Source organism: Henckelia pumila, chromosome 3 (genome assembly GCF_033568475.1).
Source record: "Henckelia pumila isolate YLH828 chromosome 3, ASM3356847v2, whole genome shotgun sequence".
Taxonomy (NCBI): Eukaryota; Viridiplantae; Streptophyta; class Magnoliopsida; order Lamiales; family Gesneriaceae; genus Henckelia; species Henckelia pumila.
The window spans coordinates 192276991-192296104 of record NC_133122.1 but is presented as its reverse complement, the minus strand read 5'-3'; the positions used below and the strand labels follow the sequence as shown (position 1 = coordinate 192296104).

At 36.7% G+C, this 19114-nt stretch overlaps 2 protein-coding genes across 2 annotated transcripts; both read left to right on the top strand.

Moving 5' to 3' along the window:
- The first annotated feature begins 4375 nt into the window (after positions 1 to 4375).
- Positions 4376 to 11060, top strand: LOC140890585 (DNA-directed RNA polymerase II subunit RPB2-like). Its single transcript, XM_073298483.1, has 25 exons — positions 4376 to 4671; positions 5159 to 5380; positions 5471 to 5761; positions 5854 to 6051; positions 6124 to 6188; positions 6277 to 6363; positions 6441 to 6561; positions 6639 to 6683; positions 6782 to 6919; positions 6998 to 7070; positions 7151 to 7227; positions 7297 to 7404; positions 7487 to 7603; positions 7686 to 7841; positions 7916 to 8020; positions 8373 to 8498; positions 8578 to 8655; positions 8763 to 8858; positions 8947 to 9062; positions 9153 to 9222; positions 9308 to 9361; positions 9428 to 9571; positions 9738 to 10037; positions 10123 to 10545; positions 10627 to 11060. The coding sequence occupies exons 1-25, from the start codon at positions 4414 to 4416 to the stop codon at positions 10768 to 10770; spliced, it is 3612 nt and encodes a 1203-aa protein (XP_073154584.1). The 5' UTR covers positions 4376 to 4413; the 3' UTR covers positions 10771 to 11060.
- Positions 11061 to 12046: 986 nt separating this feature from the next.
- On the top strand, positions 12047 to 19085 carry LOC140891582 (riboflavin synthase-like). Its single transcript, XM_073300157.1, has 2 exons — positions 12047 to 12292; positions 18136 to 19085. Exons 1-2 carry the CDS (start codon positions 12194 to 12196, stop codon positions 18883 to 18885), a joined length of 849 nt encoding a protein of 282 aa, XP_073156258.1. The 5' UTR covers positions 12047 to 12193; the 3' UTR covers positions 18886 to 19085.
- Positions 19086 to 19114: the final 29 nt, after the last annotated feature.

The window sequence follows — 19114 nt, the reverse complement described above, 5'->3', positions numbered from 1 at the left end:
TCTATTCCAGTCACCGCATGCTGGTCCTCCAGAAATCATGGCGATTACGCCACCGGTGGGTAGGTTCTCTTTTGGTCTCTTTCCTTGATCATTTTGCTCTTTTTGTTGGTCCGTTTTGCGCTGGTGCTCTGAACGCTTGTTGTTATTATGATTATCCCGAGACTTGTATACAAAATTGCCTAAGTGCCCTTTCTTAATTAGTCTATCTATTTCTACCCATAAGCTAAAAGAGTCTTCTGTGGCATGGCCTTTTTTCTTTGTGAAACCTGCAGTATTTTACAGATTGTTGTCTTTTTGGGTTTTCTTTCATAGGACAGGGTGTCAGGGGGGTTGTAGCAATCCTTGCTGTTTGGATACCACTAGTATGTCCGTTGGACGAGCATTGAGTGGGATATTCTGGGGACGAGGGCTATATGCCACATGCTTATCTTCTCTCTTCCCGACACCTGGTTTTTCATCTTCTCGTTTTATTTTCACGAGGTAATGCGGTTCTATGACCTCCTCTATCCTGATGTACTTTTCTGCCCCTCTAATAACTCTTCCAAAGTGTTTGGAGGCCTTTCTCCTATCGACTCCTTGAATTTCCTATGACGAAGATTTTGCTGCAAGATCCCTGCTAGTAAGTCATGATTAACGTGTGGAACTTCATGAAAAGCCTGGGTAAACCACTGTAAAAATTCCCTTAGGCTTTCTCCCTCTTTTTGGGCTATCGAGAATAAGTATGCATCAATTTTTGGATATTTCTGATTGATGGAAAATTGGTGAAGGAAGCGTTGGGTAAGTATTTCAAGGCTTCGTCCCAGAGGGTAAGTTGTTGAACTATGCGAGAGCTTGTCCTAATAAAGTAGTTCGGAAGATTTTGCAATATGCTGCATCACTGTTGTCATACAGGTCAGCCTTCGCGGAAAATCTATCCAGGTGATCTTGCGGGTCCCCCGTCCCATTGAATTCAGGCAGGTTTGCTATTTTAAAGCCTGCAGGAAGTACTTCTACCAGGATAATTGTGGTGAACGGACTGCGACGGGCGGGCAAAATAGCCACTAGGGCCTCGTCTCCCTCGGTGCAGCGCAAGTCCTGACGACGGGGTGGTGCGTGATTGTTTGCCTCATCTTATTTAAGTTCTGTTACCTTCTTCATGTGGACAGGTGGTACGTCGTTGGTTCCGACGACTATTTTTTTCCCATGGAATTCTCTCCAAGTGGCGTGAGTGAAGCCCCCCACTATGGGTGCCTGGGTTCTTGCTACCCTGCTGCTGAGCTACTAGGTACAGTGTCACATCTTCTGCCGCAGCCTTGGTAGCTGCTTTCTCCAACAAAGCCTTCAGAGCCTCCAGGGTGATTAAGAATCCTTGGTTCTGCTGAGGGGGCCGGACGTGGCTGATCCTCTTGAGTGTTGCGGGTTGCATGCGATCGCGTTTGCATTCTTGATGATGATATGACGTTACCAGAGACGACGTCAAACTGATGTTGCACGTGGCCCTGGTACCCTGAGGAGGGTGTTCCACGCGCTCCAGTAAATTAATGTGAATCACAACTTCGAGAGGTCAAACGCTCCTTGTGAATCCACTTGAACAATGTTAGAGTTGTCACTTGCGTCACAATACGAGATTAGAGTTGCCGTGAATATCCGGCAAAAATCCTTTGACGCTCAAGTCAGCGATCTACTCCCAAATATATACTCACAAAACTAGAGAGCTTTTAGAACATAAAAAATAAGAAAAAGTGAGATCATACCCTCAAAATGTGGAGGAACTTCCTTATTTATAGAGTTTTTTGCTTATGGGCTATGTGCTCTCAAAACACATGGGCATCCTCTTGGGCCAAAGAATTAACTCAATAAATGTAATATTATTCTAATATATGCAAATTAACTTTATTTCTTTTTAATTAATACCTAATACTATCAGTAGTAGAAAATGAAACTATTCGTTGTGATTTGTGAAGGACGATAAGACTCGACATGATGACATTGGCAAAAATTTCTATTCGAATAATTTTCTAACCCCACTAAATTTTGGGTTTGTACATAGAAATTTCCAGTTGGATGAACTTCCAATAAATCCGGCTTATTGAGTTTTGTTAAAGAAATCCATTAGATCCAAAATTCAAAATTTTATTCCTAAATTATCCTTTGCTTACTAATTTATGATCCAGTAGATAAATTATCTCTATAATCGAAATGATATAGAGTTAAGAATTTAATTAATTTTAAAATTAGTTTTATAAACAGAATGTATTTTTCAGATATCTATACGGTTTAATAATGCATGACATTGTCCATTCTAAAAAAAAAATTATATTGGCCATTTTATAATGGAAGAACAAAAATATCCTACCTTTAATATTTCAATAAATTTATTGTTTTCTACTTATAACTATCATTTTTTAACTTTATTTTTTTAATTTTGAAATGAAGAGTGTTATTTATTTATACTCCAAAAAGTGTTAATCATACTTTTCACATTTTTATTCTATTATTTGACAAATGTACCCTTATATATATACACACACTCCATTCTGTATATACAAAATTTTGATCGATCTTCCAAAATTTAAACTTAATCTTTCCCATATTATATTAACTATTAGTTTTATTATTTTTTCAAAAAAAAATATTAGTTTTATTATTATATTCAAAGCTTTTGATATTATAATTTAATAGTACATATAATCAAATTTTGTACAATTTCACTTTAAGTGTAAATCTTTAATATGTTATATTTATATATCAAGTTATATCGAAATTAAAATCTATATGATTAAATCAAATTAATCATCCAATATTAAATAAAAATATACTTATAATTAACCAGATTGAATTATCTCATACTTTATTTTTAATTAGTTTCACCCAAGCTTCATCCTGGTCATGGATAGATCATCCGGTTCAGGTCCATAAGCAGTGTTATCTTGATTTGAGAAAGTTTTTTATTTAATTCTCCAATTTCGGATGAGTTTGTGGCCTCCGGCGCCTTTTTGAATATTTTTTTTGTTGGGCCCTTATGAGAATCTCATAGTTATTAATAGAAAGTAGACCAGAAGGAATCGAAGAATTACGGATTAATCTACAAAAATAATTTCATTATGGAAACCGAAAACTATTATTATTTTATTTCAATTCATTAAACATTTTCAAAATCGAAGAAAAATTTGATAAAGTTCTAGATGGAAGTATTTTTTTATTCAAATATTCTTTATACCGTTTTTCAAATAAAAATAAAAATAAAAATAAATTATCTTCATTTACTAATAATATTATATTTGTTTGAAATTGGTAATCAAATTGTAGAAACAATCCCTTGATGTTTTACCAAAAGTTATAACTAGTGGTAATGGTTCAACATAACTCAAATCTTTTTAACTATATGAGTACCAAAAACTATAACTAATGGTAATGGTGCAACGTAACTCAAATCTTTTTAACCATACAGGAGCCCAAGTACCATGATTCGATCGCTCTACCAACAAAAACAATTATTGCACCTAACAACCTCCCCTTCAATAATTGCACTCCTTGCAATAATGAGAATCGAACCCATGACATTGACTCTGATACCGATTGTAGGACCGAGACATAACTTATTTGGGATATTTTTAAAATAAAATCTTTCATACTAATGCGATGATATTTGAAGATGATTTATGTTATAAAACATTTCTAATTTGAAAATTAGTTTCTTTTTTATATATTAAATTTGTATTTTATATTAAATATAATATTTGTCATTAAATGAAATAAAATAGGAAAAGCGTGTAAAATTACAAATTGTCATCACAAAATTAGGAAAGAACATGTAAGGATAATAATATCAATCTATAAAATAAATATATAAAGTGTAGTGTGATTAACATTTTATGGAATACAAATAACATTCTCTTTTAAAAATATAAAAATTAATTTATTTTTAATTGTAAAAAAAATTATTTATGCACGCAAAATTACCAGCAGCAAGAAAAGGTACATACATGTTAGAGAGAACTTTATTAAAGAAAAGGTACATGCATGCATGTTAGAGAGAACTTTATTAGTTCTAACATTAATGTTGTTTGTATACGACACATGCATGCTTTCAGCCAATTGTAATTGGCAGTCTCTGCATGCATGCTCGAGCTAGAGAAACATTTGGAGTAACACAATATGTGTATTGTTAAAAAGAATTTGTCGCGTGTATTAATTGACTACGAGAATTACAACCGATATTACAGAAAATCTTGCAGAAGATTTGGAAAGCCGAATCCATTATAGGACTTCATAGATCTGCACCAGATTCCCCCTGTATGAATGGGTTCAGATTTGGAATTTACTAAATATATCCAAAAAGTCGACCGAAAAACCACATTTATCAATTAATAATTAATGCGACGGGGAACGACCAAAAGCTTATGATTGATTCGTTTTTTCGTGCTGCTTGCGATGTATGGCGGCGGATTTGAGCGGAGCGAAATCGATCTGGATTATGATGAGGACGACGAATCTCAAGAGATTTCGCAGGAGGATGCATGGGCTGTGATAAGTGCGTTTTTCGAGGAGAAGGGATTGGTTAGGCAGCAGCTGGATTCCTTCAATGAGTTCATACAGAATACCATGCAGGAAATCGTGGATGAGTCCGGCAACATCGAGATCCGACCCGAGGCTCAGCATTACCCCGGTCGAAGCTCCGATTTCGTCGAGGTTGGTTACCTTTTTTTTCCTTTTTCTCATGTGACTTTTGATCACTTTGCAAATGGGAAAACTCAAGATTGTTTTGAACATTTTGAGTTTTATTTTATGAAGACATACATATATAAATATCAATGAGGACAGAGTCAGAAAATTCAATTAAGGGAGCGAAAATGGCTTTTTAGCAGATGAGGGGAGGTGTAGGTCAATCATTTGGAAAAAAAGAACTTATATTGCAAATTTGGACGGATCTATATAGATGAGACAAAGTTGAGGCGGGCGGGTGCAATTTGTTCTAAGAATTATGACTTGATTCTAAATAGTTGTGTAAAAAAATTTGGATTGACATTAATGTGTAATTTGTTTATCTTTTCATTGGATTTTTTTCTCTGCTGCAAAAAGTTTCAAAGAACTATATTGGATTGTGTGGATGGAAACAGGCAAAAATAGAGGCTTGTGGTGTTTGGTTAAAATATTTTAATTTTAAACTGTTTTTCAGACAATCTATAGGATTAACTTCGGCCAGATATACCTGAGTAAACCTATGATGACAGAGTCTGATGGGGAGACTAACACATTGTATCCGAAAGCCGCGAGATTAAGAAACTTGAGTTACTCTTCGCCATTGTACGTGGATGTCAACAAGAGTATCATAAAAAGGGGTTATGACTGCGAAGAAGTCGCTGAAACTCAAGAATTCACCAAAGTTTTCATTGGAAAGGTACTTAAGCTGTCGAGTCATAATCCATTTCATTTATCCTTATGGATCTGGAAATTGAAGAATTTCTCTTGTATGTTACCGTGCCTTTAGGTTCCAATAATGCTTCGTTCAAGCTATTGTAGTTTGTATCGTCTATCCGAGAAAGACTTAACAGAGTTGGGAGAGTGCCCTTATGATCAAGGTGGATATTTCATAATAAATGGCAGCGAGAAAGTCCTTTTAGCTCAGGAAAAGATGAGCAGCAATCATGTTTATGTGTTCAAGAAACGACAACCTAACAAGTATTCGTATGTTGCTGAAGTAAGATCTGTAGTTGAGTCTCAAAGCAAGGTACCCAGCAGTATGTTTGTTAGGATGCTGTCTAGATCCGGTGCTAAAGGGGTAATCGAAATTCCTCAAGATCATATGAATAATAAATTTCTTGTGCTTTATGGACTTAAATTTGAATGCGAGCTTACACATTTGTTATGCAGGGATCCTCAGGGCAGTACATTCGCGCTACACTCCCATACATTAGGACTGAAATTCCTATCATAATTGTTTTCCGTGCATTAGGCTTTGTCGCGGACAAAGATATTTTAGAACATATTTGCTATGATTTTAACGACGTCCAAATGATGGAATTGCTTAGGCCTTCCTTGGAAGAGGCATTTGTGATCCAAAACCAACAGGTATTTATTGACATTTTTGTTATGTATAGCCCCTAAGTAGTTGCTTGAGCTGTTGAAACATGCTTTTGGTAGGTTGCTCTCGACTACATTGGAAAGAGAGGATCTACGATTGGTGTTACAAGAGATAAAAGAATCAAGTATGCATCAAATTAATTGATGCAAAAAACAGAATAATGTGTAATACTATTAAATTCTGATGCTTGAGAACACTCTGATCCTGGACAGGTATGCCAAAGAAATACTCCAAAGAGAAATGCTTCCTCATGTTGGGACTGAGGAGTACTGTGAAACAAAGAAAGCTTATTATTTTGGGTTAGTTTCGACACATATGGTCGCTCAACTAGACCTATATGCTAAAATTCTGAAACTGATAGGTTTGGTCTTTCCAGATATATAATCCAGAGACTCTTACTTTGTGTCATTGGAAGAAGGCCAGAAGATGATCGCGATCACTACGCAAACAAGAGACTGGACCTTGCTGGTCCTTTACTTGGCGGTTTATTTAGGACGGTCTGAAATTTTAATGTTGGGTATTTTTTGGACAAATTTGATGAAATTCATGTGGTAATCCATTGGTGTTGGTGCAGTTGTTCCGAAAATTAATCAGGGATGTGAGATCTCATGTTCAAAAGGTTCCATTATTTAAAGGCATCTTAGAAAATCTGATTGTATTTTTTTTAAATTTAATGCTCCTATGACTTGATGTTTAGCAATTCTGTGAATGAACCAGTGCATCGAAAATGGGAAGGATGTAAATTTACAACTAGCAATCAAAGCCAAAACAATTACAAGTGGGCTCAAGTATTCTCTTGCTACCGGGAACTGGGGGCAAGCAAATGCTGCCGGCACTAGAGCAGGAGTTTCTCAGGTATTTTATTCAGTTCATCAAGAAAATATTCATCATCATTACCATTATATTTTTGTTCATCTGCATTTGTCGGACCAGGTTCTTAATCGTTTGACTTACGCCTCAACACTTTCCCATCTAAGAAGATTAAACTCACCAATCGGTCGTGAAGGTCAGCCTTTCGACTTCTCTGATCATTTTGATATTGTCATTTCCTGTTCTTTATATTTGCTTGCTCATTCTTAAAACTAGGTAAATTGGCTAAACCGAGACAACTGCACAATTCCCATTGGGGCATGATGTGTCCTGCAGAAACACCTGAAGGACAGGTAATATTATGAACTCACCTATGATTATGTGTTATTATGATTTGGTAGTTTACACTGGTTCAATTTCAGGCATGTGGACTGGTAAAGAACCTAGCACTTATGGTGTACATAACAGTGGGATCAGCAGCGAACCCCATTCTAGAGTTTTTGGACGAGTGGAGTACAGAGAATTTCGAGGTCCAAACATTTCCAAAGATATTTTTTGTACTTCTTATATAATTCATGCACCATTAATCTTGTTATTTATGTATGCGAATAGGAAATATCACCAGCGGTGATTCCTCAAGCTACCAAGATATTTGTTAACGGTAGCTGGATTGGCATTCACCGTCACCCAGAGCTGTTGGTCAAGACTCTCAAACAACTGAGGAGACAGGTGAAACATCCGATTACTTGAATTCTTTGTATCTTTTTTCATTTAGAAACATGAAATTTTGAGTGCATTAAATTTATTATAGGTGGATGTCAATACAGAAGTTGGAATTATTCGTGATATACGTCTTAAAGAACTTCGACTGTATACAGACTACGGCCGTTGCAGTCGGCCCTTATTCATTGTTGAAAAACAAAGGTTACTCATAAAGAAGAAAGATGTTCTTGCCTTGCAGCAAAGAGTATGATTGCCATATGACTCTTGATGATATATCATATGTTTTCCCTATGATTAGCGGGGTTGGTTTTCTCTCAGGAATCCCATGAAGAATATGGCTGGCACGACCTTGTGAGGAAAGGATTTATCGAATACATTGACACAGAAGAAGAGGAGACAACAATGATATCAATGACAATGAATGTTAGTAACATGTGTACTTCTATTTTCTTCTGTTGCACTTCATTTTGTTTTACGGTTATAAAATATATCCGACTTATCAACGACATCACATGAAACGATGTTGATACGAAAAGATAACTAGGACTTTGACATAAGGTCATAATCCCAATCAATTTACAAAAACCAAAGAGATGGACAGAGGAGGAGCAAAAGTTGCAGTTCTAAAAAATTACTCTAGCTTTCTTTATTTCAGTTAAGGGGGCAACTTCCTCCATTCCCTGCTCAGAGTTGCACAAATTTACTTTTTTTTTTACTCTATTTTCCGTTTTTTTAGGATTCTCTAATTCTTTGTGTTGTCGTCTGATGTTATTAGGATCTTCTAAATGCCAGACGCAGTCCAAGTGATGCTTACTCCGAGACTTACACTCATTGCGAAATCCATCCATCATTGTTATTGGGTGTTTGTGCTTCAATCATACCATTTCCTGATCACAACCAGGTCCATTTTCTTAACGATGTCTACATTTTTCTTAACCTCAATTATAGTATTAGGATTTATTTTTAATGATGCGGTGCAGTCCCCTCGTAACACTTACCAATCAGCAATGGGAAAACAAGCAATGGGAATATATGTCACCAATTACCAACTTCGAATGGTGAACAATTAGTACTTATTTCTCCACACAACTGAGTGTTTCAGATAATGTTTCCTTTCTCAATCACTTAACTTCTTTGTGTGTCATGTCTTGCTTGATTCAAACAGGATACACTAGCCTATGTACTTTACTATCCTCAAAAGCCTCTAGTCACTACTCGTGCAATGGAGCATTTGCATTTTAGGCAACTTCCAGCTGGCATCGTAAGATATATATTAGTCCATTCAAATTGAAACTCGATTTCATGTTTTGATGATAAAACAACTTACTTTTCTCATTCCTTTACACAAGAATGCTGTTGTTGCTATTGCTTGTTATACCGGATACAACCAAGAAGACTCTATCATCATGAACCAATCTTCGATTGATCGAGGATTTTTTCGATCTTTGTTCTTCCGTTCATATCGGTAATTCTCTTCACATTGGTCCTTGGTGATATCAAGATACACCAGTTCTTCTTCCAATTTTCATTTGTATACTATTTTGTTTTGGCAAAGGGACGAGGAGAAGAAGATGGGAACATTAGTGAAAGAGGACTTCGGGTGTCCTAGTCCTGATAATACCACGGTGAGTAATTTTCAACCGGTTTGAATATTTTCCTGCATTGTCTACCTTCCGAGGAAACCAGCAAAACTCGCGGTGATGTTTGCAGGGAATGCGTCATGGATCTTATGATAAATTAGATGCTGATGGTTTCGCGCCTCCGGTGAGTAATCGTTACATTATCTCTCATTTTGTAGAAACTTCAGCGCTCACTTTATTCTTGCATCAGGGAACACGAGTGTCTGGTGCTGATGTCATTATTGGAAAGACAATACCATTTTCACAAGATGAAGCTCAAGGACAAAATTCAAAATATACCCGCCAGGATCGTAGTTGTTCTTTACGCCATAGTGAAAGTGGTATCGTGGATCAGGTTCAAAATCTACAGTTTCCATTCACAGCTTTAAGTTGTGTTTCATTTAATACTTTTTCACCTAGAAATGACTGAGGAATTTGTCCTTGTGATGGAAGCTTGGTTATTTAACTACAACCATTTGTTCTTCACATTTCAGTCATTTGATCTTTCTTCATTATATAAGGTTCTGCTGACTACAAATGCTGATGGATTGAGATTTGTCAAAGTCCGGATGCGATCCATTAGGATACCTCAAATTGGAGACAAATTTAGCAGCAGACACGCTCAGAAGGGAACAATAGGAATGACTTACTCACAGGAAGACATGCCATGGACAAGTGAAGGCATTTCTCCTGATATAATAGTTAACCCTCATGCCATTCCGTCACGCATGACGATTGGCCAGCTTATTGAGTGTGTTATGGGGAAAGTGGCTGCACAAATGGGAAAGGAAGGAGACGCTACTCCTTTTACGGATGTTACCGTGAGTGATATCATATACTCCTAGTTTCGAAGTAATAGTTTGGATTTTTTAATTTTTTTTAAGCTGATCCATGTTTCCTGATCAGGTGGATAACATCAGCAAAGCTCTTCACAAATGTGGTTATCAAATGCGTGGCTTTGAAAGAATGTACAATGGGCACACAGGGCGTATACTGTCATCTTTGATATTCCTGGGGCCAACATATTACCAGCGGTTGAAGCACATGGTGGATGATAAGATCCACTCTCGTGGTAGAGGTCCTATGCAAATCCTCACCAGACAGCCAGCTGAAGGAAGGTCGCGGGATGGCGGTCTAAGGTTTGGCGAGATGGAACGTGATTGCATGATAGCACACGGTGCAGCGTACTTCTTGAAGGAGCGTTTGTTTGATCAGAGCGATGCATATAGAGTTCACGTATGCGAGAGGTGTGGATTGATAGCCATTGCCAATTTAAAGAAACTCTGTTTCGAGTGTAAGAGCTGCAAGAACAAAACTGATATAGTTCAGGTTGGCTTCATTTTTCAAGAGTCCATATTTTACTTCTTTTATGTTCTTCAACTCCTGACTGAAGTTTTGTTGTACTGACAGGTATACGTTCCTTATGCCTGCAAGCTTCTAATTCAAGAACTCATGGCTATGTCTATCTCAACAAGGCTGCTAACGAAGGACCTTGAATCAATCAAAGAGCGGAAGAAGAAAGGGGCATGTGATGATTTTCATTTTAGTAGTTAGGCAAAGATTAGCACCACAAAAATTCAAGGATTTTTCATTTGATTTCTATCCTTCAAGTGCTCTGAAATCTGGTGGGCAGACATATTTTTCTGGACTAGCAGAGTTCAAGCATTTTCTTGAACCACAACATACACTAGCTTCAGCGCATTTTAATCCATGGCCATCTTCAACGTGTTCATTGGAAAGTACCCAATCAGAAGTTTCTTCAGTAACAACAATATAAGCATCATGGACTATTAGTTTTCTTGATTCGAGTTCGCCATTGGTATCGGCAACCAACTCATCAATCTCTTCAACCATAAATAGTATGATCATGAATTCTCTTTAATTTGTTTGAGTCCAAGTCCAATCCATCATCAAATGTAGACTTTGTTGCGTTTTCTCAATAGATTTAAGTTTTTCGAGGTTTGCACAAGCTATTTGATTCCTTGTATTAAGAAGAGTGTAAAGTACTTGTTTGGCTCGAAATAGGGGTGTAAATTGTAGCATCCTTGTTTTGTTCTCTAGATTTTATGCATTAGTCAATTAATAAAATGCTATATTAGTAATTATAGGAATTAGGATGTTAAAACATAAATCATGTGTCATTTATAGTTTATTTATTTATTTATATGTTTTTTGGATAACAAAGCCATGCTTTCAAAATTATGAAAAAAATATTAAAATTTAATCACGTGGAATTGTAATTTTTTAAAATTATGTGCAATTTAATTATATTTTTAAATTACTAAATTATTAAATAAAATAAAAATAGTATTTCAACGTCATCTCTGCAACATCCTCTAACTATTGAAGAAACATATAATTATAACATCAACGTACGATTAAGTTAACAACGTCACCGAACCATTGTACATGCTCTTAATTCATTGAAATTGTAGTTTACACCTTTGTTTTGTTTTATCTTTTTTTGAAATAATAGTTTACACTTTTGTAAAAGGTAATATTAAGACACATCTTGCTCATAAACGTTAATCCAAAGCTAGATTTTTTGAGTGACAATTTCACATACATAGGGACAACCGACAAGTCGGTTCAAAAAAAATATAATAAAATTTATGATGGTAGTTTACATTGCATATCTTTATTTACTGTAATCTTAAAAAAAAATAAAAAATCTCAGTGATATATTTCTGTCTCAACTTAATATTATTCAGAAGCTATATATATATAAAAATTATTTTAACCCTAAGCTAATTATATATTTAAATTTAAAATATTGTCAGTATGAATTTGATATTTTGTATGAGCAATACGAACAGTTAAGTGCATTTGACCCACACACTAAGCCTCACTCCCCAAACATCCTTAAATTCTGCCTCCGCCTAAATCTTCGCCCATAGGCCATACCTCATTTTTCTTACACTTCTGATTTTTTTTTTTGCTTTTATCGATCAATTTCAGTCGAGAAGCAAACGAAGTTATGAAGAAATCGAGCATTTACACAGCCTCTGCCGTTGCTGCTGCTTCTGTAACAGCCATCTTCCCTTCTTCTTCCTGCAAAATTCACTTTCCTCGTGAGGTAGCTGGTTTTATTTTTAATTGTGTTTTTAATTTCCAGGATGAGCTTATTTATTTTGAAATAAAAATTGGATTCTGTCCGGTAACCTGTAGTTCATTTACGTTGGAGGAATAAATTGGTTTTCAAAGTGTTTTTTTGTGTGTTTATTCTCTGATGGGTTTCGTCGATCTTAGTTAATTTCTTGTTAATTGCCAAGTACTTACGAGCTATGATGAGGTTTGGATTTAACGTGGGCTCGATAACTTCTGTTGATCCTTAGGATAGTTTCGGAAAAATATCAAAAGAACTACAATTCAGCAAACGCTGGGCGAACACCCGGATTTTGATGGGGTGAGATTCATGGAAACTCTGGTCGTTGCTCACAAAAGTGTTATTTTTTAAATTGGAGGAAAAAGCTTTAAACTTTATATTATAACTAAAACACAGAAGCAATTCAAACGAATAAACAGAAGAAGAAACTTGAAACCAATAAACAATCGAAATCAAGAACACACGGGATTACTTCATTTACTTGGTTCGGATTATGAATTAATCCTACATCCAAGGATCTGGGAACATCCCATTTTGAATTCACTATAACTCAATAAATATCCAATCGTTACAATCCCCATTCTATCTCAACTCATGAATTAACAGGAACAAAGAACAATATACTTGGAATACATAAGAATCAGATCTTGAAGTCCATAGCTCAGCCGTGAGCTAACTTTGAAGATAATTCTAATTTCCAGATAAGCAGCCTTCGTTTTCTGGGGATACGATTCTTCAAGTAGAGAGCTTTTCTGTTTCTTGAGTTAAAATCCCGATCTCAGTTCCATCAAGCCCTTAAAACCACTTAACGGCCAAAGTAACTAACCTAATGACCAATCATAGCCATTTGATCAAGCTTATCCTCAAAGACTGATCTTGACCGTCCATTGCAACTAATTGCAAAGTCAACTTAAAGTCTTCACAAATCTCCACCTTTGACTGAATTGGTCACTTATAGTGATTCCAGCTGAGATCCCAATATCATGAAGTCAAATCAGTCCAATATGTTGAGCATACCCAATGCTCCATTGAGTTTGCCCACAGGTATTAAAGGGGTAACCCTTTCTCCAATAGTAGTGGATTAAAAAAAATACTTTTGTCAACATATCCGCTGGGTTGATCATTGTATCTATTTTCTGGACCTTCACCATGCCTTTAGATATGATGTCTCTCACAAAATGCAATCTAACATCTATATGTTTTGTCTTATCATGAAAAACAGAATTCTTGGACAAGTGTATTGCACTTTGTGAGTCACAAAATATGGTTACATCCTTCTGATGAATCCCATTTCTGCCACAAAACCGGTGATCCAAAATCCTTCTTTTACAGCTTCAGTTAGACTGATGTTCTCTGCTTCAGTGGAGGATAAAGCTACCACACTTTGTAAGCTTGATTTCCAGCTCACCACATTGCCTCCAACTGTGAACACATAACCTGAAATTGTTCTTCTTTCGTCAAGATCAGCAGCGTAATCTGAGTCACAGTAACCAGTGACCTCACATGTGTTTGAAGTGGATTTTGGGTACTTAAGCTTTAACTTTGTTGTTCCCTTTAAATATCTCAGTAGCCACTGTACTGCTTTCCGATGCTCTCTGCTTGGTTTACTCATAAATCTACTTACAAGACCCAAACCATATGTGATGTCTGGTCGTGTAGAAACCATCATATACATGATGCTTCCTACTGCATTAGAGTAAGGAATGTTCTTCATATGAATGGCCTCTAATTCCTCTTGCTCTCCTTGTACAGCCTTCAATTTGAAGTGAGCTCCTATAGGAGTGCTTACTGCCTTAGCCTCTGCCATCTTGAAGAGATTTGGAACCTTATTTATGTACCTTTCTTGTGACAGGGACAGAGTTCTCAACTTCCTATCTCTCCTTATCTCGATTCCTAAGATTTGTTTTGCTGGACCAAGATCTTTTAATTTCAAATTCACAGTTAAGTTGATATTTCAACTTCTGAATCTCCTTAGAATCTTTGCATGCTATAAGCATGTCATCTACATAAATCAACAAGTAGATGAAAGACTGATTTTGAAGGTTTTTGAAGTAAACACAGCCGTCAAACTTTGATCTCATATATCCTTGCTGTAGCATGAAGTCATCAAAACGTTTATACCATTGCATAGGTGACTGCTTTAGGCCATAGAGAGATTTTTGCAGCAAACACACCTTTCCAGCTTGGGGATCAGTTTCAAAACCTTTTGGTTGAGTCATCAAGATCTTTTCTTCAATATTCCCATGTAAGAAAGCTGTTTTGACATCCAATTGCTCAAGTTTCAAATCTTGCATTGCTGTAATAGCAAGTAGGACTCGAATGGAAGAGTGTTTCACCATTGGAGAAAACACTTCATAGTAGTCGATTCCTTCTACTTGTGAGAATCCCTTTGCCACCAATCTTGCTTTAAACCGAGGTCCTTCCACTCCTGGAACTCCCGGTTTCTTTTTGAATATCCATTTACCGCCTATCACTCTTTTGTCCCTTGGTTTATTAACCAATATCCATGTGTTGTTCTTGATCAAAGATTTGAATTCATCTTGCATGGCTCTTAGCCATTGAGTACTGTCCTTACTCATCATTGCTTCTTCATATGTAGTAGGTTCTTCTAAATCCATTAAATCAGCTACATTTAGAGCAAAAGCAGTATATTCAGAAGATGCAAATCTTGATGACAATCTGATTTCCCTTCTGATCCTGTCCCTAGGTAACATATAATCTTCCAGATGTTGATCTTGAGTAGTGTCTCCACCCTGTTCCTGTCTGTTTTTATCCATTATGTCATTATCTTGGTATGAAGATTTATTTTCAGCATGGCTGATGTCATAAAATTCTTCAGGTAGATGGTGATCAGCTCCACCTTCTTCCTTATTCAAGTCATTGCTGTGCATATGGGATTGATCCTTGTCCTGAAAATTCTGCTCAGCTTGTTTAGAGCTGGATGATTCTAGATCATGATTGTTAGCTTTGTAAAACACAGATTCATTGAAAATCACATCTTTACTGATAATACATTTATGATCATCTAAGAGCCAGATCTTGTACCCTTTTACACCAGTTGGATAACCAAGGAAAATGCCCTTATTTGCTCTAGGACTTAGCTTTCCTTGGTTTGCATGAATGTACACAACACAACCAAAAGTTCTTAGATGTTTATAATTTGGTTTTAAGCTAGACCATCTTTTTTCTGGGACCATAAACTCTATGGCAAAGGAAGGTGATAGATTTATCAGGTAGCATGCAGTAGAAGCTGTCTCTGCCCAGAACTTAGGTGGCAATCCACTCTCACTAAACATGCATCTCATTTTATTCACGATAGTTCTATTCATTCGTTCTGCAACTCCATTCTGTTGTGGTGTATATGTGCATGTTCTATGTCTTGCAATGCCATACTTAGCACGATATTCATCAAACTCATGGTTGCAAAACTCCAATCCATTATCAGTTCTTAAAGTCTTAATTTTATTTCCAGATTGGTTCTCAACTAAGGTTTTCCACTCTACAAACTTACTAAAAGCTTGGTCTTTAGTTTTCAGAAAATAGATCCAAACCTTTTTAGAGTAGTCATCAATCAAGGAAATGAAATATTGACATTTAGAAAGTGATTGAGGTACCTTAGAGGACCCCAGAGATCTACATGTATATAATCCAGAGGTGTCTTTGTATTGTGAGAGGCTGTGTTAAAACTCAGTCTACAAGCCTTTGATGCCAAAGAAGAGTATGATTCTTATCAGACGTGGTCACATGAGTTTAAGATGATAAGGTTATCCCTTGAAGTACATATAATCCTTGTTTCAGGATAGCTTTCATTATAACCAATGAACCTTTTACCACCTTAAGTGTACCACCTTGTGCTTTGTAGCTTAGACCCTTCTGATCTAAGGTGTCTAAAGAGATTAGGTTCCTCTTTAGATCAGGAATATATCTTACTTCAAATAAGATCTTCACTGAGCCATCCCACATCTTTAACTTTACTGATCCAATACCATGAATTTTACATGAGTCATGACTCATTGTTTCCCAACGGCACATGACCGGTTTGTGTTTCCTCAAAGTTTGAGAACCAATCCCTTCTTGGAGACATGTGATAAGTACATCCTGAGTCTAGTATCCATTAGACATGTGATAAGTACATCCTGAGTCTAGTATCCATTCTTCTTTTGGATCATCAGTTGAGATGGTTAATACCTCAGCCTCTTCATATTCTTCCAGTACATTTGCTGCATCAGTGATGGTGGATTGTTCCTGCCCTTGTTCACTTTCCTTAGAGGGCAGAATCTTCTAATATGACCTTCCTTCTTGCAAGACCAGCAAGTTCTTTTTGGTCTTGACTTAGATCTCGACCTGGATCTCCATCTATTTGTCGAACTTTTTCTTTCTAGAGATCTCCCTCTTACATCACCAGCAGGCTTTTGAAGCTTATCATTAGCTTTCAAATCTAACTCCTTAGAGTATGCAGCCCCTGTTACTTCTTCAAGAGTACTTCAAGGTATCCCTTAATTGATCATATGCTTTTGGCAGGGAGTTAAGTAAGAAAATTGCTTGGTCCTCTTCATCTATCTTTACCTCCATATTCTCAAGATCCGATAACAACTTAGTGAACTCACCAATGTTCTAATCAATGGACTTATTTTCATCCATCTTGTAGCTGTAAAATTTCTGTTTTAGATATATTCGATTAAGAAGTGCCTTTGTCATATACAACTGTTCCAGCTTTAGCCACATATCCGCAGGTGTCTTTTCCCTTACAACCTTTCTGAGAATTTGGTCACTCAAGCTAAGAACAATCGTGTTTCTTGTCTTCTTCAATATATCAGTCTTGTTCTCTACAGTGCTGAATTTGGTCACTCAAGCTAAGAGCAATCGTGTTTCTTGTCTTCTTCAATATATCAGTCTTATTCTCTACAGTGCTTGGAATCTTAGAATCTCCTTGCAAAGCCTAATCCAAACCAAGATTACCAAGATGGGCTATCATCTTCTCACGCCATAGATTGAAGTCGTTCTTCCCATCAAATTTCTCAACCTCAAATCTCGAAGTGGACATTGCTAAAGAATGCCCCTGGCCAGTAGACATCCTTATCAAGAAAAACTCAAAGAGAGTAGAGGCAGAGATCTGTAATAGGAGGAATTTGATGCAGCAAGTTTCGAACCCTTGAGCCCAAGATTTTAAATCTCAGGCTCGAAGAAGAAACTTGAAACCAATAAACAATCGAAATCAAGAACGCACGGGATTACTTGGTTCGGATTATGAATTAATCCTACATCCAAGGATCTGGGAACATCCCATTATGAATTCACTATAACTCAATCAATATCCAATCGTTACAATCCCCATTCTATCTCAACTCATGAATTAACAGAGAACAAAGAACAATATACTTGGAATACATAAGAATCAGATCTTGAAGTCCATAGCTCAGCCGTGAGCTAACTTTGAAGATAATTCTAATTTCCAGATAAGCAGCCTTCGTTTTCTGGGGATACGATTCTTCAAGATAGAGAGCTTTTCTGTTTCTTGAGTTAAAATCCCGATCTCAGTTCCATCAAGCCCTTAAAACCACTTAACGGCCAAAGTAACTAACCTAATGACAAATCATAGCCATTTGATCAAGCTTATCCTCAAAGACTGATCTTGACCGTCCATTGCAACTAATTGCAAAGTCAACTTAAAGTCTTCACACTTTATCTGATATATTGGGTTAATCGTCGGTAGAAAACAAATTGTAATGTAATAATATTGACAAATTGACAAATTTTTATCTAAAAAGTTACCATTTTCCGTGCACTTATGTCTAGTCTTTTTTCCTCTGCAGCTGCAACACAAGCACTCCTTTCATTCTTATCTCAGGCTTTCCCCTCCCCCACTTTCATCCATATTCATGAAACCCTTAAAACCCCAGCAGCCAAATGTTCGCATGAACCAGATTAAATCCCTTTTCACAGGGATAGTTGAAGAAATTGGAAAAGTTGAGCAACTGGGTTTTGACCAAAACAACAGCTTCACAATGAAGATCCTGGCAAAAACCATTCTTGAGGATGTCCACTTGGGAGACAGCATCTCAGTCAATGGCACTTGCTTGACTGTTACAGAATTCAACACTGTGTCGTCTGAATTCTCGGTTGGATTGTCCCCAGAAACGTTAAGAAAGACTTCTTTGGGTGAGTTGGAAAGCGGGTCTTTGGTAAATCTTGAGAGGGCTCTGAGTCCTAGCACTAGAATGGGGGGTCATTTTGTGCAGGGTCACGTAGATGGTACCGGGGAAATCGTGGAAAAGGTAGTAGAAAGGGACTCTTTGTGGGTGAAAGTGAAGGTTACAAATGAGTTGTTGAAGTACATTGTGCCTAAGGGGTTCATTGCTGTAGATGGGACTAGCTTGACTGTGGTTGATGTGTTTGATGACGAAGGTTGTTTCAATTTCATGCTTGTGGCATATACTCAACAGAAAGTTGTGATCCCTTTGAAAGAAGTTGGTCAGAAGGTGAATTTGGAGGTGGATATATTGGGGAAGTATGTGGAGAGGTTGCTCAGTAGTGGGTTTGTTGATTCTATTAAATCTTCATAAATTGTAAGGCACATGCATTTTCGGCCATCCACGTTTCATTTACTGATGAGATTAGTGATATCCGTGAGTTTTGAGAATCTGTTTTTCAATTTATCATTAATTTTGTTGGAAAGTTGTGGGGTTATGACACGTTGAAAATATTCTATGTATGTTATTGAGCTTTGATTTTTTAGATTCAAGAACATGTAGTGTTCACTTCAGAGTGAAGCTTCATAAAAATCATAAGGAA